Source organism: Protobothrops mucrosquamatus, unplaced genomic scaffold (assembly GCF_001527695.2).
Source record: "Protobothrops mucrosquamatus isolate PMUCROS unplaced genomic scaffold, P.Mucros_1.0 scaffold2282, whole genome shotgun sequence".
Taxonomy (NCBI): domain Eukaryota; kingdom Metazoa; phylum Chordata; class Lepidosauria; order Squamata; family Viperidae; genus Protobothrops; species Protobothrops mucrosquamatus.
The window spans coordinates 101,908-125,909 of record NW_015388369.1 but is presented as its reverse complement, the minus strand read 5'-3'; the positions used below and the strand labels follow the sequence as shown (position 1 = coordinate 125,909).

Genomic DNA, 24,002 nt, shown 5'->3' with positions numbered 1-24,002 from the left:
CGGGTGCCTTACCTCCCTTGGGCTGGGCCAGCTGGTGGTCGGCCTGCTCCGTCTCTGCCGCTTGCCAGCTACGCCTCGGCCGGCGCAGGGGGCGGAACCACGCATGCGCGGCGCTCCCAGGCAGGGAAAGTCCTCGACTTACGACCGGTTGGGTAGTCCTCGACTTACGACCGGTTTAGTCCTCGACTTACGACCGGTTGGGGTCGCAGCATTAAAAAGGTTGAGAACCACTGCACTAAATGAATGGTTTGCAAGTCAAGAATGACACGTAGTAAAGGAAGTCATTGAAAGTCTATGGAAGTTCTCTGTCCTCCAGGTCAGGGTTGTCCCAAAGGTGTTTTTTCAGCTTTTCTTTTGAAGCTGAAGAAACTTCTTGGATGACATAGCAATTTTCAAAGTTTAGAGATGCTACAGATTCTTGGTTTTGTGTGCTGCCTGCATCTCACAGACGGGGCTTTGCTTGTTTGTGCGGACTGGTTGCTGGCCCGGTACTGGTCCACGGACTGGGGGTTGGGGACCCCTGTCCTAGGCAACCTCACAATATTGCAGGGGGGATAACACGGAGAGTCCCATTGACCCTGGAAGGATGGCTATAAATGTCATCGTACAAATATTGGCTCAAAGTTGAAAAAAACCCTGCTGGAATAACCACTTCCAATATTCAAAATGCTGCATTGGGCTGATTGCTGCCGGGCAGCTAGTGATTTGCCAAGTCACTTAGCGACATTCAAGCTTAGACAGATAATGAGCTGGAAAAAGCATTTGGAATCCAGCACTGCCACTCTTTTTTTCACCAGCAAATGCAAAGGCGTGCCAGTTTTCTGCGGGACTGTAAAGGGTGACTGGGCGAGCGCAGAGTAATTTAAGATTTATTTTTAGCCGCTGCATTGTAGTGAGTTTGGGTTTTTGTTTGGAATCCTTGGCTCCAAATACTGCGACTGATGGCAGAGTTCTCTTCTCCTCTTCAAATAAGGGAGAGAGAAAAAACAACCCAGATCTTCCTCCCAAAATTAAGTACTCCAAATTCTAACCATTCTGGAGGTTGTCCAGTTGATTAATGCTATTCTAGATGTGCAAATTGTAGCCAGTTTTTTTCCTCTCTCCCGAGCGTATTGTTGGCAGCCAAGAAAAGTCAATGGACCATTAAACGAATTAGCCCAGATGTCTACGGAGATTTTCAGTCATCCCATCACGGTTATCCCAAAGGTATTTTCTTAAAAGGCAACTGGACTTTGTTTTTCCTTGACGACGTTTCGCTTCTCATCCAAGCTGGATGAGAAAACAAGGAAGAAACAAAGCGGTTACTTTTTTGAAAAAGTACCTTTGGGACAGAATTAGTGCAAAATTTTCACTCAAGACTCAAATGGCCAGAATCAAATTATCCTACTTTGGACACACTATGCAAGGACCCAACTTTTTAAGAGAAGGCTCTAATGCTGGGAAAGGTGGAAGGAAAGAGAAGACAACCAGCAGCAAAGTAGATGGACTGTGACAGAGGGGTTGAAGGCACCATTGGAAGATCTGAAGGACCAGGGTAGAGACAGATCATCATAAAGACAATCTACCTATGTGGCTGCTAAGAATGGACGATTACTTGATGGCATGCAGTCAATCGCTCTCCTCTCTCTTCTGTAGCGCTGAGTTCCTGCACCTCCTACCCCATTCCCGGTTCTCCCTCATGTGCTTCCCATATGAGTCCCAACTCAAACCACCTTCAAGGGGAGCTACTTTGCCCATCCGAATCCTGTACCACTGTCCCGTTCCAAGCTCCATTCTTGCAGGCAGCTGGAGAGTTGCAGAGAAGGATGAAAGAGAGGAAAGAGTTCAAAATGAAATTCTGAGAATTGTGGTACATGTGTGTGTTGATTTGGTTTGGCAACCAAAGCCTGAATGTAATCCAGTTTGCTCACTCTACATTATTCATCAATTATTACAAAAAATCAAGGAACTCATCAACGAAAACCAAAGATATGTAATGGTCACCCATGCCCTCAACATGAGCCCTACAGTTGGCCGAGATAAATAATTTTCAGTTAAAATATTTATTCAAACATAGAATGTTTTTTTAGATCACACATACATGGCAGAATATGAATATCCTTCTAGTTTTGTAGCTTTATTTTTTATGCATTTATTTGCAATTATAATAACATCACATATCCCATTTCCATTTTTCCTGCTAGTTTCCAAGCCATCATCATATACTTCAAAACATGGCCTACCACAACAAATTGTTGATTTTAGGAAAAAAAATGCGTAGCTTTTTGTCCAAACTCCACCCATATTCCATAAACCAATCATGCATTGTGAAGATCAGATCTTCAACACTCCTTTAACATAATTTTATCTGGATTGGGATTCTCATTTTTATTGTTTTAGAGATATTTACTTGTTTAGGATTTTAATATTTTAATGCTGTAAACTGCCCAGAGTTTGTTTCATTACGAGATGGGCGACAAATAAATTTAATAAACCAACAAATAATCAACGGAACCCCTCCACTTCTTTTTCGCCAGTTCCCCACTGCAATTATCTACGACGTAGAAAACAATCATTTCTGTGGAATTTATTCTAAGTTAGAGATCCTCTGATTTGGGAAGTATTCTTCTGAATGAAGGGCGAAGCAATGGAGCTTTCTTGATGTCGGATGTTGTCTATCCATTCTGCAAAATCTGGACCGATCTAAAGCAGTCGACGTCTTCAGATTCAGAAGAGGAGGGAAGGAAAGCCGTTCTTCTTCCAGGACTCAGAGGTGACTTCGGAGCGAATCGGCTGCCTCTTGATGTCGGGTTGTGCAAGTGGTATGATGCGACCCTGGTGTAGTGAAATAGCCGGATAGTAAGACGCACTTTTTGTCGGCCTGATTCACAACACCAGCTGCAGCAACAATACCGGAATGTCAGCCTGGATCGTCTGGCTTCTCCTCCACTTTGAAGAACTGCTTCTTGAGGTTGTTTCGGGATAAATCACATTAAAAAGAAATCCACCCTCAGCCCAATCAAGCATTTTCCTGGGATGGTTTTGTTTATCGGCTGCACAAGCTCCCTACACAAAACTAGATTCCTCTCTGGGTCTTGGACAAGACACAGCTACTCGTGGGATTGGACTAGAGCAGGGGTCCCCAACCCTTCCAGCTACCCGTGGAGTACAGCGGCAGTGTGGGAGGGTTGGGTATGGTTTCATGCATGCAACCTAATCCCAACATGTGCATATGCAGCTTTGTGTGCTTGCCCATCGCTTGTGCGGTCCAGTTCCCAACGGGCCGTGGACTGGAACTGGGCCATAGACCGGGGACTGGGTACCCCTGGACTAGAGAACCTCCAATCTATGATTCTTGGGGGAACAGCAGAAAGGCATAGATAAACTGATACCTATCAGATCCTAAAGCCAGCAACCAACAAGTTCATTTCATTTGCACAGATTGCTTACTTTGAACCAGTTATTAATAAAATCCAATAGAAATAAATACTCAAACTCTCAATATTTAAATTGCCAGATACTCAAAGAGACAATCTTGAACATCTTGTTTCCTTCCTTTTCTTAATACAACAGAAATCCTTCGACATCCCTCCCCAACAAAGATCTCCAAATGAACAGGGGTAGGCAACCTTGGCTCTGTTATGACTCGTGGACTTCAACTCCCAGAATTCCTCAGCCAGCATGGGGGAACTATGGCCCCTTCATGACTTGCGGACTTCAACTCCCAGAATTCCTCAGCCAGCGTGGGGGAACTATGGCCCCTTCATGACTCGTGGACTTCAACTCCCAGAATTCCTGAGCCAGCCATGCTGAGGGGAAAGGGAGAGGTTTCCAAGCTGAGCCATGCTGGCTCAGGAATTCTGGGAGTTGAAGGCCACGAGTCATAAAAGAGCCAAGGTTGCCTACCCCTGGGATAGACCATAGATGGAAGTACTCTTTAAGTTGGGGCTCCACACAGTTGGGGGGGCAGCAGGCTAAAATAAGTGAGCGGGGGGGGGGTCGATGGGAGGGCTCCAAAAAGTCAGTTCATGGCTGTGCAATTGAAGCCCCGCCCCTTTTTTGCATTAACTTATGAATTACTTATTCCTGCCGATGAAAGTTTGCTCAATCCACAAAATTACGAGTTAACCTAGACATAATTCATCCTGCGAGCCACATCCTGTAGGGCTTACATCTTGGAATGATTAATAATGGCAATTAAAGGAAAGTAATACCTAGCATTACTTATATTTTTTTAAACACAGGTAGTCCTCGATTTACGTTCCGTAACTGAGCCCCAAATTTCTGTTCTTAAGGGAGATATTCGTTCAGTGAATATCAGTACTTCCCCAAAACAGGTTGAAAGTTCTGTCTTCTTCATAATGCCGGTCTTATCCAGGTACCCTAGGACTTTGAGCCCTCCGGAGGAAAGGTAAACGACCAAAACTTTTAAGAGACTGGTTGCCCTCAATATGCTAAGGCAATACCTGAATTCCAAACCACACATTAATTCATAAATTGCCCATTTCCACCTAGTCCAGAGAGTTGGGGCAACTCAGCTATTTTGTGCACTACACTGGGTTGAATTTGACAACCAAGAGTCAACTCTCAATGATCTGGGGAAAGGGGGGGGGAACAAAACAGTCACAGGGGGGCTATTAATCTTCCAGGGAATAAAATAAGGACATAGTACCTGCTTTCTGTGGTTGTAACTTAAAGGGTCTTTCTCGTTCTCCTCCAAAAGAAGGAAAGAGTTTGGAAAGTAAAACAAACAAATGAGAGAACATAAGAAAACCGTGGAAAGTAAAATAAGGTATCGATAAAAACAAATGTATAAATCCAAAGAAATTATTTATTGGGCTGGAGGGGAAATGCGTACAAAAAAAGAAAACGAAAATTAAACCGGAGGCCCGTCACCATCACCCTTTCAACGTGCGCGCAAAAGAACCCACTTCCCTGCCTAGTTAGTTCATGAGAACCTCCATCTGGACTAGCCGAGCGTTGGTGTCCCCTGACGTTCTGTAGGGGATCATCCCGGCGAAGGTGATGAGTGCCCGAGCTTGAGATCGGAGTTGCTAAGGGGGATCAAAAGAAGAAGAAGAAGAAAAATTAGCCGGGTCTGGAGAGAGAAAGATAGCTTGGGATAGGCTCATTAGAAAGGAACAACAACAAAAAAATCATCTTGTAGGAGAAAGAGTAGCAGAACCTGGGGGAGGAGTTAAATGAGGAATCAGCCTAGAATCCCTACATAGCCACAAGTGAATTAAGCCCAGCCTCCCTTGAATTCCATTGACCCGTATCTAACTCCAAGCAGGTGTTAACTGTTGGTTGACAATATTCCTGTGCATAGGGGTGAGTAGGAATAAATCCGTTTAATTGGACCTTCACCTGTTTCCATGTACCTGTCTGTCTACGAAGGTTCTCAGTCATCCAGGTCAGGATTGTCCCAAAGGTACTTTTTCAAGAGGCAACTGGACTTCTTCTTCTTTTTTTCCTTGAAGATGTTTCACTTCTCGTTCAAGAAGCTTCTTTAGTCAGAAAATCCAGTTGCCTTTTGAAAAAGCACCTTTGGAATAGTCCCTGTCTTGTCCGCGTGTATACGCATGCCTTAAAATGCACGTGACAAGAAATATTCAAAGCACACCTCTCCCGTTGAGAAAATTTTTTAGGACAGCCTTGGGCAATTTTTTCTTGGCCTCATTCTCTTCAGCAGAGGTTTCTCCAATTTAATTTCAAAAGTCAGCTTTGTGCAGCAGTGAAAAATAGACCTTTATTATCACTACTGTGAATATAAGCTGAGCTGAAAGGGTGACCTTGCCTACTAAGGAACAAAAAAACCAACTTACCGAATCTCGGTCCTCACTGACCCGGGTGGGCCTAGCAGGCGTGGCTGGGCTGGCACATTTCAACCTCTTATACTGGGTAAACAAGATATTCATTGTGGCAAGCAGCACCTCTGACAAATTGTGCCTGATCTAAGAAAAGTAAGAAGGGAAGAACAGACAAGTAGAATGAAAACAAAAAACAAAAAAAAAGGAGAGCTGAAGGTCATATTGGTTGATCCTAGAGATTACTGAGTGGACCTCAAATTGTTCTCCAGGTTTTCTTTGGTGGCAACTACTCCAGGAATGGGGGGGGGGGATTCATATGTGGGAGGTTCTGCTGAACATTGAGATCATGCCAGTTCTGGCCTCCTCCTTCCACTCGCCCCTTAACAGTGTCGCCATTTTCTGGGCCAATTTTAGTCTGTTAACGGCCATTAAGGATTGGAATAGAAGCAGTATGCATTCATTCGCTTTTCCCCAAAAAAGTGGAAGAGAATAAAAGATGAAAAATTCAAACAAATTGTCCTCCAACGAGATCTCCAGCTTACCAGTAGGGCAGGGGTCTTCAAACTTGACTGGTGGACTTCAACTCCCAGAATTCCTGAGCCAGCCATGCTGAGGGGAAAGGGAGAGGTTTCCAAGCTGAGCCATGCTGGCTCAGGAATTCTGGGAGTTGAAGTCCACCAGTCATAAAAGAGCCAAAGTTGCCTACCCCTGGCCTAGAATATTTCTGGAATTGCAATGGGACGTTGCTGGTATGATCAGAACAACTTATCTGAAATCTGAAGTGTGTTTCAGATTCAAAGACATTTTTGGGGAGGGGGCAGGCTGTGAAGTACCAAAACCAGGCAGTAGCAGCGGTCATAGTTCCCACAGTCCAAGAACTCTGGTGTTATGCCTGATTTAGACAGAGAAAGGAAAGGGACAGAAAGAGCTCCTTGCTTACTTCGTCGCTGAAATGCCTGAAGGCTGCGACTCGCTCTTCCACGTACTCTTGACTCAGTGGAACTAATTTTAGCTGCTCAATGATCTGCAGTGAAAGATGCATAGATAAGATACAATCAATACAAGTGGAGAGAACGAGACATTGCTGGTATATCTGCTTCTCCATTCGCCTCCCTTTACTTATTTAACTTCTACGCTGCCCATCTTGCCTATGGAGTTATCTCTAGGAGGCTTACAACCAATAGAAGCAGCAAGATAAAACATTTTAGAGACCGAGTAATGTTCTATTTAGTAACTACAGATCCAGTTTAAGTTTAAAACAAGGACTGTTACCCTGGGAAGTTTCTTAAGATCCACCTGCTGTTTCTCCAGTTTACTGTTGCTAGGACTGGTCTCGCAGGAGGACGTGACTTGAGCCTGTCAGTTTTAACTGCAACCGGAATCAGCAGGAATTGGAAATTGGAAAATTTGCTGTAAACATGTCTCTCCAGACTGCAGACTGTTGCTCTCTGAGAGGTTGACTGCCTCTTGGCCAGATCAGGAATGGGGCAATATGCAATCCCCTTCCCTGTGGCCTCTGTACCCCCAAATCAGGCCAACGGGAACGTACAAAATCTTCATGTAACATAGCATTTGTTAGAGAGGGGAAAATCCCCCGCATTGCAAACCTAACTACTCTGTGTGCTGAGTAGGAAAGAGGCTATCACAAACATTATGTATATATATAGGCCAGTAGAGTCATCATCCTGGCATAATATTATGAATACTTCCAAGTCAGGCTTAAAGAGATGGAGTCTTGTATCTTAAAATTTTGCCTCCCCCTCTCCAATCTGTAGCTTAGTTTAAAAACTGAGAAATAACTAGGCAAAAAATCAGGACAACCCTGTCAATTATAGACTCTGATTAAAGCTAAAAAAATATTGCAATGCCATCCTACACAAATCCAGAATCTTAATCTTTACGGCTAATGTAAGAACAAATTACACCGAGGAATAATCGTGATTCTGCCAACAGCCAACCACCACCGGTGCCCAGTGTCCTTTAAGGCCCTTTTATTGTTATTCACCCAGTTTTCATGGGCTGCTTCAGTTGCCATCAAGACAAGAACAGTTAACCAGCGGCCACTATTTGGAGGCAGACTCAAAACCAGCTAAAGTTGAACAGTTTCAGAGACAAAGGTGAGGGAGGCTTACCTCAAAGGCCCGGTCGATATGGCCAGCGTGATACTCATCAAAAAAGGTGATCAGGTCTAACAGGAGATAGAAGGTTGAGTCCATTGGCTTCTTGGAACTTATTCCTTGTGCTTTATACCTGCAACAAATTGAAAGAGGATGCGCCATTAAAGCTTTGGGAAGGCTTCGCAGCTGGCTATAGTATTTATTTATTTGTATCCCGCCTTTTACTATTTTTACAAACAACCCAGAGGTGGAGAACATATTCAACACACCTTCCCCTTTCTATTTTCCCCCCACAACAACAGCAACAACCCTGTGAGGTGGGTTGGGCTGAGAAAGAGGGGACTGGCCTAAAGTCGCCCAGCCGGCTTTCATGGGTAAGGCGGGATTAGAACTCAGGGTCTCCCGCTTTCTAGACTGGGGCCTGAACCGCTGGACCAAACTGGCTCTCATGTACTCGGGCAATTCAGCAGTGAAGAAAAGAGGCAGGTTTCAGGCACAAACAGACCTCAGCTTACGACCCCAATTGGCACAAGAGTTTCTGTCACTAAGCAAGGTGATTGTTAAGTGAATTGCGCCTTAAAATGCAGCAGCAGCAGCAGCATACATGCTATTCTAGCTCAGTGCACGACCTCTGAATGCATAATCCAAGGTTTCTCCCCAAGCTTTGATGGAGAAGGTCAAAGAAACCTGGCTGTTCTGGCCTGGGCAGGAATTCCCAAGCCCCCTCCCCTCCCCGCCCCAGGCCAGTCTCTCACCTCTCCGCAACGGCATGGGCCATGTTCTTCAGCCTTTCCTTGTTAGACTGGGGAGCGCTGACCTGAGACACCACAGGGCTTAGCAACTTGTTCATCAGCTCAAGGACTTTGTCGGGGTTCTGAGGAAAGCAGAAACAGAGGAAGGAGGCATTGCAGGGCTTAGTTAAAAAGGCCTTCCGGAAAGCCGGAAGCAGAGCAGCAATCACCGGGGGGAGGAAGGGGGAGAAGGGAGGGCTCGGGGGCAGATCCTAGGCCAGGGCTAGGCAACCTTGGCTCTTTCATGACTCGTGGACTTCAACTCCCAGAATTCCTGAGGCAGCCATGCTGAGGGGGAAAGGGAGAGGCTTCCAAGCTGAGCCAGGCTGGCTCAGGAATTCTGGGAGTTGAAGTCCACGAGTCATAAAAGAGCCAGGGTTGCTTACCCCTGCTCTAAACTAATAAAATCTACATTAATTAACATTATGCTTTCATATGTTTCTCTAGGTCAGAGGTAGGCAACCTTGGCTCTTTTATGACTCGTGGACTTCAACTCCCAGAATTCCTGAGCCAGCATGGCTCAGCTTGGAAGCCTCTCTCTTTCCCCTCAGCGTGGCTGGCTCAGGAATTCTGGGAGTTGAAGCCCACCAGTCATAAAAGAGCCGAGGTTGCCTACCCCTGTCCTAGGGACTCCCCGGATCAACTGAGGTGGGAGGCAGGGAGCAAAGTCGGTGAAAAGCTAAGAGAGGCCTTGTACTTTATATCTGCAACAAATTAAAAGCAGATGTGCCATTAAACCTTCCAGAAGGCTTCACAACTGGGCATTTGCTTACAGGTACTCCTCGACTTACACCAGTTCGTTTAGTGACCCTTTGAAGTTACTACGGCACTGAAAAAAGTGACTTATCACCGTTTTTCATACTTACATCCCCAGGGTCACATGATCAAAATTCAGACGCTTGGCAACTGACTCGTACTTATGACGGTTGCAGTGACCCAGAGTCACGTGATCCCCTTTGGTGACCTTCTGACAAGCAAAGTCAATGGGGGAAGCCGCATTCCCTTAACAAACCGGGTTATTCACTTAACAACTGCAGGGATTCACTTCACAGCTTTGGCAAGAAAGGTTGGAAAGTGGGGCAAAATTCACCTGACAAATGTTTCACTTAGCCACAGAAATGTTGAGCTCAATTGTGGTGGCAAGTCGAGGACTACCTGTATTTGTATCCCACCTTTTGGGTAAAGTGAGGACCCAGATCGTTGGGGCCAAAATGCTGATGCTGTAAACCGCTTAGAGAGGGCTGTGAAGCACTGTGAGGCGGTGTGTAAGTCCGAGTGCTGTTGCTAAGTGCGATTTCCTTTTATTATTTCTGCAAGCCACGCAAGGCATATCCAACACATCTTTCATCCTCCACTTACCTTGGCGAGGTCATACAGTTTGGCAGCTTCTTCAAACAATCCTTTGCTTTCTGCCACTGAGGCCACTTTATTAATAATCGGCTTGGTGTCTCTGGTAAACTTGTCAATAACTCCAGGCTGGTGAAAGATGACAGATTTAAAAAAAAAGGTGAGATAAAATAAATAAAAATAAAAAGACTGAGGAAAACCGAATAGTGTCATCCCCAGCCCAAGGATGACATAGAACAATCCAGCCAGTTCTTTATTCACTCACACCGTACAGACCAGGGGTAGGCAGCCTTGGCTCTTTTATGACTCGTGGACTTCAACTCCCAGAATTCCTGAGCCAGCATAGCTCAGCTTGGAAACCTCTCCCTTTTCCCTCAGCGTGGCTGGCTCAGGAATTCTGGGAGTTGAAGTCCACGAGTCATAAAAGGGCCAAGTTTGAAGACCCCTGTACTAGGGGAAAATTCTAGCAGGGCCCTACAAGCACCCGTAACTGAAATAAGAAAGCTTATGGGTTTCCCTTCAGATTAATTACAGGTAGTGCTCAATTTACAACCACTTGTTTAGTGACGGGACCGTTTTGTTCCAAATGTGGAATTAGGTGGATGATTTGAACGACTGCAGTGGCAAAGTGGGCGCAGGACACTCCAAGTAAAGATGCAAGGGGAGGGAGAGGGAAGAAGGGCAATATGCTGGGAAAGATGATGAAAGCACAATTTCTTTGCAATGAAGCAGCGTGGAATTAGGAAGACAGATAACAGACAAATAACATTTCCAAATCTTAAATAGTTCGGTAGATTATGAGGATTACAAGCTTTTCTTTTCTTTTTCTTTTTTTTAAAAAAAGAACCCTGCTTTTAAATTAACAGGAGAAAGCCCACCGCATGTCCTTTCATTTCAGACAAACGATTCAATAATATTTTGGCCTTATACTCGACGTTCAGTTTCATTTGGCTATTCAAAACAAGAAGAGAAAAGAGAGCTATATACACAAGTTTACCTTCCTACTGCCATCGTTCTCCAGTTTTCCAAGAATCATGTCAAACTACTCGTGCAAGAGAAAACAAGAACAAGAGTTAGGAAAGATATGTTGGTACTCCCATTATGAATGATCAAGATTTTAATGGATACAGGTCGTCCTCAACTTGCTGACCAACTGTTTGAAGTTACAACAGATCCCCCCAAAAGTGACTTATGACACGGTTCCCAAATTACGGCTGCTTACCTCTCGGCTCTCAATCACCAGCTCGCTCACACAACGCAGGAACATGTTTTCGCCCTGGCTGTCCTTCTCATTCCTAAAATAGGGATAACAAAAGCGGTCAAAAATACATTTACGGTTAGAGAAAATGACTAAAAAACATATAGATTTTAAGCCAGAATTATTTTTGTTAGGAATAATAGGAGCAAATTATGAGAAAGGCTGTATATATGCTTAATTTTACATTGTATTAACTGCAGCTAGAATTGTATTTGCCCAATACTGGAAAAATGAAAATCTACCAATGGAGGAAGAATTAATTAAGAAAATCTACTTAGATTGTGCAGAAATGGACAGATTGACATTAAAGATAAAAGAGAAAGAAGACTCAGCGTATTTTAGAGCATGGGATAATTTTTACCAATGGCTAGAAAAAACGAGTTAGAGAGAAAGGAATGTGATATGTGACATTGAATATATATTAGTAAGAAGACGACTACTGAGCGATTAATTAACATATCATTTATGATAATTAACTATTATTCATTGTTTCTTAAACACATGAACCCAGACCACATGCCGTTTGCTAAATATTAAGAATGTTATTTTAAAAAATCCTAGCTCTAACCCCAACCCTGACCCCGACCCTAACCCTATTCCTAATCCTATAAAAATACCTGAGAAAATAGAAGTACTGCAAGGCTTCACGGGGGTCTGTGGACTCAAACTTGCGGGTATATAGCATCAGGAGACGGACAAAATTCAGACGCCGCGTGGCCGGAGGCTCACCAGCCTCATGGCTCACTGCAATGGAATGAGGCAAAGATTGTGCAACGGCACCATTTTGTCCAAAAAAGAACCAAGGGTGTCCAGAAGGATAAAATCCACATTTAAGAGCAACCCTCTTCCAGTTCCCAGAGATTCAGAATTCAAAGACTGATATCACCATCATAAGCTACTTGAAAACCTTCCCAAAGACTTTAACGCGAGACAACTTCCAATGAGAAAAGCTACTGGGAAGACAGTAAGATAAGAAATTCTGATGTTGTTGTGTGGATTTCTATCACCGTGTTCTACAAACTGAGATATCTCTCTCTCGATGTCCCTCTAGCTCAGGGGTAGTCAACCTTGGCTCTTTTATGACTCGTGGACTTCAACTCCCAGAATTCCTGAGCCAGCATGGCTCAGCTTGGAAACCTGGGAGTTGAAGTCCACGAGTCATAAAAGAGCCAAGGTTGACTACCCCTGCTCTAGCTGAACTGCCAATCAAACCATGGTAACATGGATCGCTTCCTTCCAGTTTAAATTCCAGAAGGATGAAGAAAGAGGGATTTCGGAGGTACAGTTTGGAAAAACAGTTCTAAGACATCCGAGGATCCTAGGCAAGCAGTGACAGACTGTGGAATTAAGTGAAGCTCTTTGGAAGCCGTTTTAAGTTAGCTAATAAACGTCAATTTGTTTCTTGTTTAAATGTTAACTAGGTGGTTGTCCTTTATTGTATCTTCTCCATGTTTCACCTAATCCTGGGACTCACAAAGAGGAGAATAAGGGTTTCTAAACCAGAAAAAGATTTAATAGTGTTAGCAAGAAAGGCAGCTCCTGTAGGCATCTCCCAGACTTATTAGGATATTTGAGTTGAGTTTTGTTATCTTCTCCCGCCCAGGACAGCAGAACAATAAGCTCATTCTCCTGATGTTCATTTATTTTTCTCGGCTGTTGATCCGGCTGTCTGCCACCATGTGGTGACAGTCACCGGAACTGGTGATTTTGATAACTTGCAACAGCTGTTAATGGGATTAGCCAAGGAAATGGAAAACAAAACCTTCATTGACAGGCAATATACTGTGGTTACCAAGAGGCCACTGTATCGTAATTCTTAGGGCTGCTTTCAGCAAGCCCAAGAAAAGAACAAAATACTGATTTATGAATTGTTCCCTTACTTTGCGGACAGCTACTTTGAAAACCCAGGGTCATGCTTCTTAAAAAAAAAATGTTAATAAGAGAGGGATATCATTGGAAGAGATATATCATCTCAAATTGTCCGACATTATTTTATCTCTCCAAGAGGTATGGCAAGTCTAATCTTGTTAACTTATCAAAATTAGGCAGGTTGAGCTTTGTTGTATTTAGAAAAAAAAAGAAAAAAAAAATATGTAGTGAAAACTCAACACGGGGTCAAAGGTTGACAGTGCAGCCCTGCAGAATTCTGGGTAGGTATGCAGGATGTCACCTGTCAATTGCTCACCAGTGCAACATAAGATAATGAATTGGCCATTCCACACCTTTTGTGAGGTCATAAAAACTCCCTTTCAGCCCCGGGAATGCCGGGGGTCCCAGTTAAAAGAAAGTTATTCATCTGTCTAATTCAGGGTTTCTCAACCTTGACAACTTGAAGAGGAGTGGGCTTCAACTCCCAGAATTCCTCAGCCAGAACTCCCCACCCATTCCCCTTGCTGACTGGGGAATTTTGGGAGTTGAAGGCTACACATCTTCCGGTTGCCAACGTTGAGAAACGCTGTTCTAATTATTTAAAAGTGTCTCTCTGTTTCGTGCTTCTCCTCATGGGACAGTCTACGGTTCAGAGGGCTTCTCCCTCTATTCCCGGAAGGCTTCAACCGGCGCCATGGCCACAGTCCAACAAAACTTACAGAGTTGTGCAGTCTGCCCAGAAGATTTCAGCAACAGCTTCAGTTCAAAGAGAACCAAGGCCACGTGCACCGCATGGCAACGCAAGCGTTCGGTGCGGAAAAGGAAAGCGATGGCAGCTTCAAATTGGGCGGTGAGGAACAAGACTTGGAAGTAGAGGAAGGGCTGCTGGTTCATGGCAAAATGCGACTCGCCTGAAGAAAAGCACAAGGGAAGAAGGTAATACAGCTGATCCTCAAAAATGCAGGCGTCACTTGTCCCACAAAAAAAAGGTCAGAAAGCAGAAATAATTATTTATTTTATTGGTACAGGAAGTCCTTGACTTACGACCACAATTGAGCCCCGCATTTCCATCACTAAGCAAGACAACTGTGAGGCGGGTTTTTGCCTCATTTTACAACCTTTCCTGCCACGGTTGTTTTAAGTGAATCGCTGCATTTGTTAAGTTGGTAACTACGGTTGTTAAAATGAATCTGGCTTCCCCCGCTGACTTTGCTTGTCAGAAGGTCGTAAAAGGGGATCGCAAGACCCCCGGGACACTGCAACCGTCATAAGTATGAGTCAGTGGCCAAGCGGCCGAATTTTGATCGCGTGACTGTGCAGATGCTGCAACGGTCGTAAGTCACTTTTTTCCTTTATTGTTGTAACTTCAAACGGTCGCTAAATGAACTGTTGTAAGACGAGGACTATCTGTATTCTGCTTTTCTACCCTGGGCATCACTCGGGCCAACGAACAGGAGTTGAAAGGACAGCTGCAGAATTGAAGAACTTTAAAGTTCAGGATAAAATTAACAGTGACCCAAGTACCAAACTCAACAATTTACATTTGAATGGAAGAGACAGACTGATTTCCACACAGCATAACCTTGGAGCTATGCAAGAGAAGGTCCTTTCTGGAATATTAGAAAGTTTTTTTGTTTAATTTGATTTAAAACTTTCACCATTTCCAGAAAGCCTGACAGGGCGTCCTAACAGACAGACTTAGCAGGAAAGCTGCAGAACAGGTGGCAAGGCAGATGGAATCATAAAACATTTCTTAAATATCACTGCTAAGATAAGATAGTGGTATCAGTCTGGCTTTTTAAGAAAAGTCGTAAATTACTAGTTTCTGAGTCTTTACTATCTACTGAAGCCGAGATGCTCAGACAAGAATGCTTACTTGGATACGCCCTGTCGGTTTATTGGACAAACTCATTTTTAAAAGTCCCAGAACCAGATCTACTCAAGATCTTGGGATCACCTTTCTGCGTAACAGTTTATTTTCAGAAATCTCCTTAGCTGAACTTACCATAATCTTCAAGCAGCTGTTTCTGGAATTGGGACAAAGTCAGCCTGTCTTGCGGTGCGCTAGAACCGTTCTCGTCAAAGCATACTTGATTCAGCTAGAAAAAGATGGAAAAAGTACTTGTGCATCACCCTTTCTTTTCCCAATGGATGCATGCAATAGGTTTTCCAAAAGCAGAATGGATCTATGAGAAGCTACGAAGAACCAACACTGGATGGAAGGAAGCAATGGAGGGGCTGGCACCTGGGTCTGGCAAAAACTGGGAAGTGTGGAAATCGTTGAATAGACTGCGCACGGGTTCAAGATCCAGAGACCCACTCTGAACAAAGGGGGGCGATCTGGTGGCTTTTGCCTTTTGCAATTGTGGTGACATGCAGAAAACAACACATATGTATACCCTTTTGCGTCCTGATCCGTGTACACTCATGGCAGTGTGTCACAACACTATTTAATGTTGCTCGTTTCAGGCAGGATGCCTTTAACTTTTTTAATTTTGTATTTTATATTTTAAAGGTTACCTCATGTCGTATGCCTTATTTTAATTGTGATGCTTCTCACGTGAATAAACAAACAAACTTTCCAAAAGCCAAGAATCATAGAAATATAAGCCTGGAAGGGACCTTGGAGGTCTTCTAGTCCAACCCACCTGCCCAAGGCAGAAGTCCTTATATTATCATGGATAAATAGTTGTCCAACCTTTTTTTTTTAAACCCTCCAGCAATGGAGCACTCACAACTCCGAGAGGCAAGCTGTTCCAGTGATTAATTGTTCTTACTGTGAGGAAGTTCTTCTTTAGTTCTGACCCACTTCCACCCATTGTTTCTTGTCCTACCTCAGATGTTTTGGAGAATAGGTTGACTACCTTTTCTCTCCGACAGTGCCCCAAGTTTTGGAAGACCACTGTTATCCCCAATCCTTTGATAAGCTAGATATGCCTAGTTCCATCTACCATTCATCATACAGTTTTGCCTCTGGACCTCTTATCAGCTTCCTTGCTCTTCTCTGCACACTTTCTAGAGACTCAAAATTATTATTTTTGGGGGGGTATCATGGTGACCAGAAATGGACACAGTATCCCCAGTGTGTCTTTACATATCATGGTCCTTGAGCTGGGATGAGGACGGGAGCTCACCCCCTCGTGTGGTGCTCGGGACTTAAACCTAAGTTGCCGGCTTTCCAGTCGACAAGGCCAGCATCTTTAACCACTGGGCACCTGTGCTGCCCCTTAAGTTTATATGAAGAGGAAGAAAAAAATGAATACTGTCAAAAAGATGGCAGCCACAACAATCCTTTTGAAGGGAAGCCGATTACCTTCAGCCAAAGATAATCTTCGGTTTTGTCCGCAACTTCGCTGTGGTTATCAGCAATATCACACCGGCCTATGATACAATACACGGCTCTTTTGTAAGGGTCAGTGTTGTTTCTCAAAGCCCGTCTGTAGTGGAGGCGAACTTTGTTCTCGGTGGCAGGAGAAAGCCTACAATTTTAAAAAGGGAAGTTGAACCATGAGTCAAAGTTGGAGTTTTTTTTTCTCAAATCGCCTACCCATGCTGCAAAAAGTCATCTTTTGAGCCGAGCAGCTTTCCTGTAACAGAAATACTTTTTTTTCTTGATGCCTTTTTGCTGACTGAACTCTCATGGAGTTCACAGTCCTTTATATTTCAGAAACCGTCCTAATAAATATAACTTCAGCAATCCAAATTCAGACTTGTCAGATGGATTGAAACAACAGATCCAAATTATTTCTTCCCACTAACATAATGTAGCTTCACACTCAGAAAGAGTGATTAATTTTAAAAATAGATATGTTCCACTTGAAGCAAAAAAAACAAAACAAAATTAAGTGCATTTTTCAAACAGCTGCACCTTCTGCAAGTCCCAACTGCTTCAGAACCATTAATTTAAGGCAGTGTTTCTCAACCTTGGCCACTTGAAGATGTTGTGGACTTCGATTCCCAGAATTCCCCAGCTAGGGAATTCTGGGAGCTGAAGTCCACACGTCTTCAAGGGGCCAAGATTGAGAAGCACTGGTTTAAGGCAGGGGTCTTCAAACGTGGCCCTTTTATGACTTGTGGACTTCAACTCCCAGAATTCCTCAGCCACTGAGGAATTCTGGGAGTTGAAGTCCACAAGTCATAAAAGGGCCAAGTTTGAAGACCCCTGATTTAAGGTATCAAACGTCTTGTGCACAACTTGAAAACTTGAAGCCATCTTTTCTTCAAGTTGATTTTGGAGATGAGCAGAAATGCCCAGCATTTGAAGTTCCAATCAGAATTATGACTTTCAATGGAATTATTTCTTCTGCCTCCCGTCACCCCCGGACAATTATAATTTTTCCTGGCTTCTTCCGGCAATACCCGAGTACCTTTTGTCTTTGCTGTGCATGTACTCCTGGAACCAGGTTTTGAAATCTCCCAACTGGTGCTGAGCCAGGTTAACCACTTGCATGGCGGCCATCAGGTCCCCACATCGCATGCAGTAGTAAATGATTGCCCAAACTGGGTGACCTTCCACTTCCCCGTCCTAAAACAACAGAAGTAGAAAAACATCCGGACATTTGACTTCTCCTAGGTAGCCCTCGACTTAACGACTGCAATTGGGGCCCAAATTTAGGTTGCTAAGAGAGACAGCTGTTCAATGAGTTGCAGGCTCCATTTTACAACTTTTCTTGCCCTCAGTTGTTAAGTTAGTAACACGGTTGTTAAGTGAAGCTGGCTTCCCCGTTGACTTTGCTCCTCAGAAGGGATCACACGATCCTGGGACACTGCAACCGTCGTAAATAGGAGTCAGTTGCCAAGCATCCAAATTTTGATCGTGGGACCACGGGGAGGTTGCAATGATTGTAAGTGTCACCAGTCCCTTTTTTTCAGTGTCGTAATTTCAAACGGTCACTAAAGGAATCGCTGTAAGTTGAAGACTGCCTGTATTGTAATGAAGACTTGGAATTTAGATGATGGGAAACATATGTCTAAACTGCAAGTGGCAAATACCATCGCCTGAAGCTTTTTCTCTGTATAAAAATAAATCTTGCAGACCTTTAAAAAACAACAACACACGCTTAGGGAAATTCAAACCCTTGTCTGTCTTTTGGAAAAGGTGCTTTTCTACGCGTACATATTTTTAGAAATTATATCTGCATATTCATGAATGCAAATTTCATCTATCAGGAGCCTCCAAAGATGCAGGGAGCCATTTTAGCAGATTTCCGCTTACACTGATGTCTTTGTGCTCCAGACAGTTGGGGAATTCTTCAAAATGGTACAGAAGATGATACGGCCAGAGGGGAATTGGAGAACGCTGCTTCTCCCTTCTTTCATTTGTGGAAAGCTTAGCTACAGAATATGCCTTTATGTGAATGAACAGGCACCACCAGAGACCATCCATTATGTTTTCTGGATGCTGTTTTCCAACAACGAACCATCGAGCCGAGAAGAATCTCAGAGGTTATATTGCAGAAATTTCTACTCAATACAGCATCTTCCCTGCAGGTGTTTACATTCTGCCAGTGGAAAAAAACCCCACCACCTTGCCAAGCCATTTACAGAATCCTACCGTCAAACTGATCTCAGTTTTAGGAAAGTTCTTCCAATGCTTAATCAACATCTGGTTCCTGGCAGTTTCTGCTCATTTATTCTAGGATTTTCTCTGAATGTACCGAGGGGGGGGGGGAGAGAAATCCTGGTATCTTTTCAGGATAACATTCATTATATATGGGACCTATCAAATGTTCATTTTCCCCCCTTGTCAGGTTAAATATACCAGGCTGCTTTTCTTTATGTCTCATGGGTGTTTAAAATATGGCATTTAGACCTGGAAATGCTTTTCCCCAAGCAGCTTGTGGTGATCAAGACTTAGGAACTTTTGGGGGCCTTCTGCCCATAAATAAAATTGATGGGCTGATGCTTATTCATTTAATTAAACAATTTATAGAGCTGCCCATCTTGCAATAGTCTAAGCAGCGAACAAGGATTAAAATCCAACGCACACACAATATCGATAACAACCAAAACCAACACAGTAATGCGTTAACAAACACATGCAAGATCTAAAAACAATCCATTTCTACGTTTTCGAATGATCTTAGGCTGTGCAAGGGATGCTTTTGGAGAAAGAGCTTAAGATTGTAATTAATGTTTTCAGTGGGCTTTTTAAAAGAACTTTGGCCTTTGGCAATCTTTTTTATTATTATTATTTTATAATCACAAATGCTTAATATTTTATCAGCAACATATTGTCTGGGTTTCCAACATTTAACTTACTAATATACATGTTAAACACCTTTCTCTCTACCTCGTTTTTCTAGCCATTGATAAAAGGTATCCCATGTTCTAAAATATACCAGATCTTCTTTCTCTTTCATTTTCAATGTCAATCTATCCATTTCTGCATAATCTAAAAATTTTTTTAATTAACTCTTCCTCTGTTGGTAAATCTTCATTTTTCCAATGCTGAGCGAATACAATTCTCACTGCAATTAATACATGTAAAATTAGATATACACACTCTTTCTCATAGTTTCCTACAATTATGCCTAACAAAAATAATTCTGGTTTAAAATCTATGTCAGTGTTTCTCAACCTTGGCAACTTGAAGATGTGTGGACTTCAACTCCCAGAATTCCCCAGCCAGCATGCGCTGGCTGGGGAATTCTGGGAGTTGAAGTCCACACATCTTCAAGTTGCCAAGGTTGAGAAACACTGATCTATGTGTTTTTTTTAGTAATTTTCACTAACCATATATATATTCTCGACCAGAATCCTTTGGCTTTGGGGCATGTCCTCCAAAGAGGATAATAGGTGCCTGGTTTTTGTCTACATTTCCAACAGTTGCTAATAAGTTTTTAAACATTTTTGCTAACCTCACCGGTGTTAAGTGCCATCTGTAAAACATGTTTATAAATTTTCTTTGTACGCCACCGCTTTTATTATTTTAGAATTTCTTTCCCAAAGGCTTTGCCAGTTTTCTACTTCTATGTTATTCCCAAAATTCTTTGCCCATGTTATCACTGTTTCTTTAACTTGTTCCTCTTCCATCTTTAAACTTAACATGTATTTATAAAGTTTCTTAATCAATCTTGATAAAGCTGATACAACATGCACCGTTTGTGCATACTATAAACTCTGTGTCAGTGCGCTTCTATTGCTAAGGGCTTCAGGTGTGGGTGTGTCAAGTGAGGGTCTTGTGGCGAGTCATCAGAGAGAGGCTTCTGATGGGTCTTGTGATGAGGAGGTTACTCAGGTCAGGTCACCCACACCTGAAGTCTTTATAAATAGAAGAACATGGACACTGACATCCCCTCAACTCCGCTGAAGATGTTGCCTAGCATGGTAATGAAACGTTCGGAAACCAACCCAGAAGCTTGGAGAACGAACCTTCACTCTCATTGTACACCTGAGTACGGATATTCACCAGTATTGCAAAACTATAAACTCTCCATCTGACAGCTGCCATTTCTGCCTAGCTAAATGAATGAAGTAAACCAAGGTTGCTAGGACCGTGGTGCCCTGGATGCTCCTACCTGCAGCCCCGGAACAGACACTGGAAGTTTGATGTTTAAGAAACTGCGGACTAGCTGATAGGTTCCAGGTACTCCACCCAGCTGGGCTTGGTGCAAATTTCCAAAGACTGTCATCAAGGTGTAGTTCTTGTAGCTGCAAGGAATCAGCCATGGCTGGTCAGTCCAGGTGGCTGAACATCCGTTTTACTGATTTCACACAAAGAATGTTCAAAGAGGGCTCAGACATTCTTAAAATAATAATAATAATAATAATAATAATAATAATAATAATAATAATAATAATAATAATAATAATAATAATAATAATTCTACAAGGGTTATTTCCTTTCCTTTCCTTTCCACAGTACGGGTGATCTCTGACTTACAACCGCGATGGGGGCCAGAATTTCTGTCGCTAAGCAAGGCGGCAGTTAGGTGAGCTGTGCCCAATTTTGTGACTTTTCTGCAATGGTTGGTAAGTGAATCACTGCAGCTGTAAAGTGAATCGTGCAGTCGTTAAGCGAATTTGGCTTCCCCCCCGCCCAATTGACTTCGCTTGCTGGAAGATAGCTGGGAAGGTCCCAAGTGGGGATCACGCGACCCCAGGACGCTGCAACCATCCTGAGTACACGCCGGTCGCCAAGCGCCCAAATTTTGACCACGTGATTGTGGGAATGCTGCAGAGGGAATCAATCATTCCAAGGCCCGAATCAGAGGAGAAGTGCAGAAAGGATGGCAGATCTTCAAAAAGAACGGGAATCATGCCTCCTGCCTTGAGCTGGGGATTGGACCAAAAGACCTCTAAGGTCCCTATGATTCCATGCCACGGCAGAGAAATGGCAGCTTCCTGGGAGCTTTCCCCCCCCCCTCTATTTAAGGACTTGTACCTTTGCTCAAGATATTGTAAGGCCTGCCTTACAAACTCCATCTGCACCTCCATGCTTGTCCGTATTTTCAACGCGTCGCTTGCAGGAACCAGTAGAACATCAGTCATTTGCTTCACCATGGCCCACAAGTCAGCAATGTTCTGCAAAAAGAGTGAAGATGGTGTCAGAGCTAGCAACAAAAAACCTGTCGTGGATTTTGATCTGCTGGTGGTCTTAATAAATAGAATGCATTTACTTTGATCTAGGGTAGGCGCTTTGCAGATCTTTCTTTATATTTAAAAAGCAAGCAATTATGCCCTTAGGTGACAGGCTTCTAATCAAAACTAAATAATCAAGATCACTTCTGGGGCTAAATTATAAATAATACCTTATCATCCAATTCTGCCACAGTAGCACAGAGGTCTACCAAATTAGGCTGAAGATGTCCATTCACAATCTTCTCATTGTACATATAAATCTGAAACAGAGTAACATGGACAGATATCCACCATAATTCAATAAAGTCCCTCCCTTTTCATAAGACTCTCCTCACTCACACATGCACTGCTTAAATGCAAGATACCTCCATCCAGGCTTGCACTGACATCCGCTTTGAATTGACGATATAATGGCAACAGAGAAGAAGTCGCTGCCTAACAGTGAACCCAATTCAAAGTTGTCTGAAGCCCAACAATAAAATGCATTTTATTTTATGGGAAAAAAACACCACCCAACAACATGGGTTTCAGGTCCTTCAAGTAAGGTTTCCCAATCGTGGCAACTTTTAAGACGCGTGAACTTCGTGCTGGAAATGTAAATTGGCAAGAGGGACATATTACCACATGTGGTGGGAGTGCTCAAAAGCCCGTGACTTTTGGAACAAGGTTAAAAAATGGCTGGAAGAAATACTAATGATAGAGGTAGAGCTAAAACCAGAACTCTTCCTACTAGGCAAAACTACACAGAAATACGACAAAGGGATACTTTACTTGATGCCACATATTCTCACGGCTGCTAGATTGGCGTATGCACAAAACTGGAGGAATAAAGAAATTCCAACAGAAGAAGAGATTTTATATAAAATCCTATCTTGTGCTGATATGGATAGGCCCACAATGGAAATGAAGGACAAGACAGAGTCAGATTACTTTGAAATCTGGGACAAATTGGTGTGAATCAAGGAGACCTGTTCGGGTTTTAAGTTAGTGTTAAGATAGAGATATATAAAACTGTATGTCAGTATATAGAGAAACAAATTAGAGACTGTATTGTATAGAAAAATATGTATATAGAGAGATTAAGAATTATATGTATGATGAGGAACAAATTGTTAGGAATATATACACTGGAATGTTATGTTATGTCCATCTTTGTTTTATCTGTTTTATAAATAAAAAACTTTTTAAAAAAAAAAAAGACGTGTGAACTTCAACTCCCAGAATATCTGGCTGGGGAATTCTGGGAGTTGAAGTCCATAAGTCTTCAAGTTGCAACGGTTGGGAAATGTTGCCTTAAAGTGGCTGGAATTCCACTTCAATGGATGGATATGGATCCGAATCCAACAATCCAAATACTCCTAAGCGCACAAGCATATCTTTTTACAATGCCTGTTCCTAGCTGATAATAATCCCCAATAACCAGAACTTCAAATAAAATGGGGTTCTAGAATGCCACAGCTCAGCCTGGCCGGCTGGAATTAGATCCTCAGACCAGTTTAAAATGACTGGAGATCTGTATGATTTCCCTTTTGCAAATCTACAAAATCTTTAGGTACCACAGATGTTTTTGTTCTAATAAAAAAAAAGGGGGGGATGCACAGGGAAAGCTGCAGGGAGAAAGTTAAAACAAAACAAAAAATCAAGATGGTGGCCCCAATCCTGCAGCCAAAGTCTTTCCCTTTACTCACATATATTACAATTGATGCAAATCTATAATTGGCACAGGTTTTACAGATCTGCCGTTGGAGGAAAAAGCCCAGAACTTCCTAAAACTGCTTTTGTTTAAAGTGGGGGTACTCACCTGTCTGGCATATGCCATCTCTGTGTTATCCAGGGAACTGCGACCTGGTGGAGGCAACTCACTGACATAACTAGGCTGTTGAGAGAAGACAAAAAAGGCTGCTCAACCCTGGGTTTCAAAAGAAGAGAATCTTTGTAGCTCAGGGCTGAATTGTGGGGTCTGTGGTGTTCTCTGAGCTTGGTGGTTTTCTTGCAGATATTTTATTACCTAACTAGTTAACATCATCAGTGCTAGAGAGGAGGAGGAGGAGGAGGAGGAGGAGGAGGAGGAGGAGAAGGAGGAGGAGGAGGAGAAGGAGAAGAAGAAGAAGAAGAAGAAGAAGAAGAAGAAGAAGAAGAAGAAGAAGAAGAAGAAGAAGAAGAAGAAGAAGAAGAAGAAGAAGAAGAAGAAGAAGAAGAAGAAGAAGAAGAAGAAGAAGAAGAAGAAGAAGAAGAAGAAGAAGAAGAA

The 24,002-nt window shown here is 43.0% G+C and overlaps 1 protein-coding gene across 1 annotated transcript in view; it reads right to left on the bottom strand.

Annotated features, from left to right (window-relative positions):
- Window positions 1-4,790: 4,790 nt before the first annotated feature.
- Window positions 4,791-24,002, bottom strand: part of NUP93 (nucleoporin 93) — a 25,597-nt gene continuing 6,385 nt past the window's right edge. Inside the window, exons 3-19 of the mRNA XM_015824562.1 lie at window positions 23,556-23,630; window positions 21,925-22,014; window positions 21,558-21,697; window positions 20,692-20,824; window positions 17,539-17,696; window positions 16,485-16,650; window positions 15,177-15,270; window positions 13,891-14,082; window positions 11,920-12,046; window positions 11,267-11,339; window positions 11,042-11,086; window positions 10,057-10,173; window positions 8,662-8,780; window positions 7,922-8,039; window positions 6,730-6,813; window positions 5,805-5,933; window positions 4,791-5,033 (exon numbers count right to left, since the gene is read on the bottom strand). Of these exons, the coding sequence (XP_015680048.1) occupies window positions 4,923-5,033; window positions 5,805-5,933; window positions 6,730-6,813; window positions 7,922-8,039; window positions 8,662-8,780; window positions 10,057-10,173; window positions 11,042-11,086; window positions 11,267-11,339; window positions 11,920-12,046; window positions 13,891-14,082; window positions 15,177-15,270; window positions 16,485-16,650; window positions 17,539-17,696; window positions 20,692-20,824; window positions 21,558-21,697; window positions 21,925-22,014; window positions 23,556-23,630 (1,971 nt within the window). The 3' untranslated portion in view covers window positions 4,791-4,922. The remainder of the gene's footprint in view (window positions 5,034-5,804; window positions 5,934-6,729; window positions 6,814-7,921; window positions 8,040-8,661; window positions 8,781-10,056; window positions 10,174-11,041; window positions 11,087-11,266; window positions 11,340-11,919; window positions 12,047-13,890; window positions 14,083-15,176; window positions 15,271-16,484; window positions 16,651-17,538; window positions 17,697-20,691; window positions 20,825-21,557; window positions 21,698-21,924; window positions 22,015-23,555; window positions 23,631-24,002) is intronic.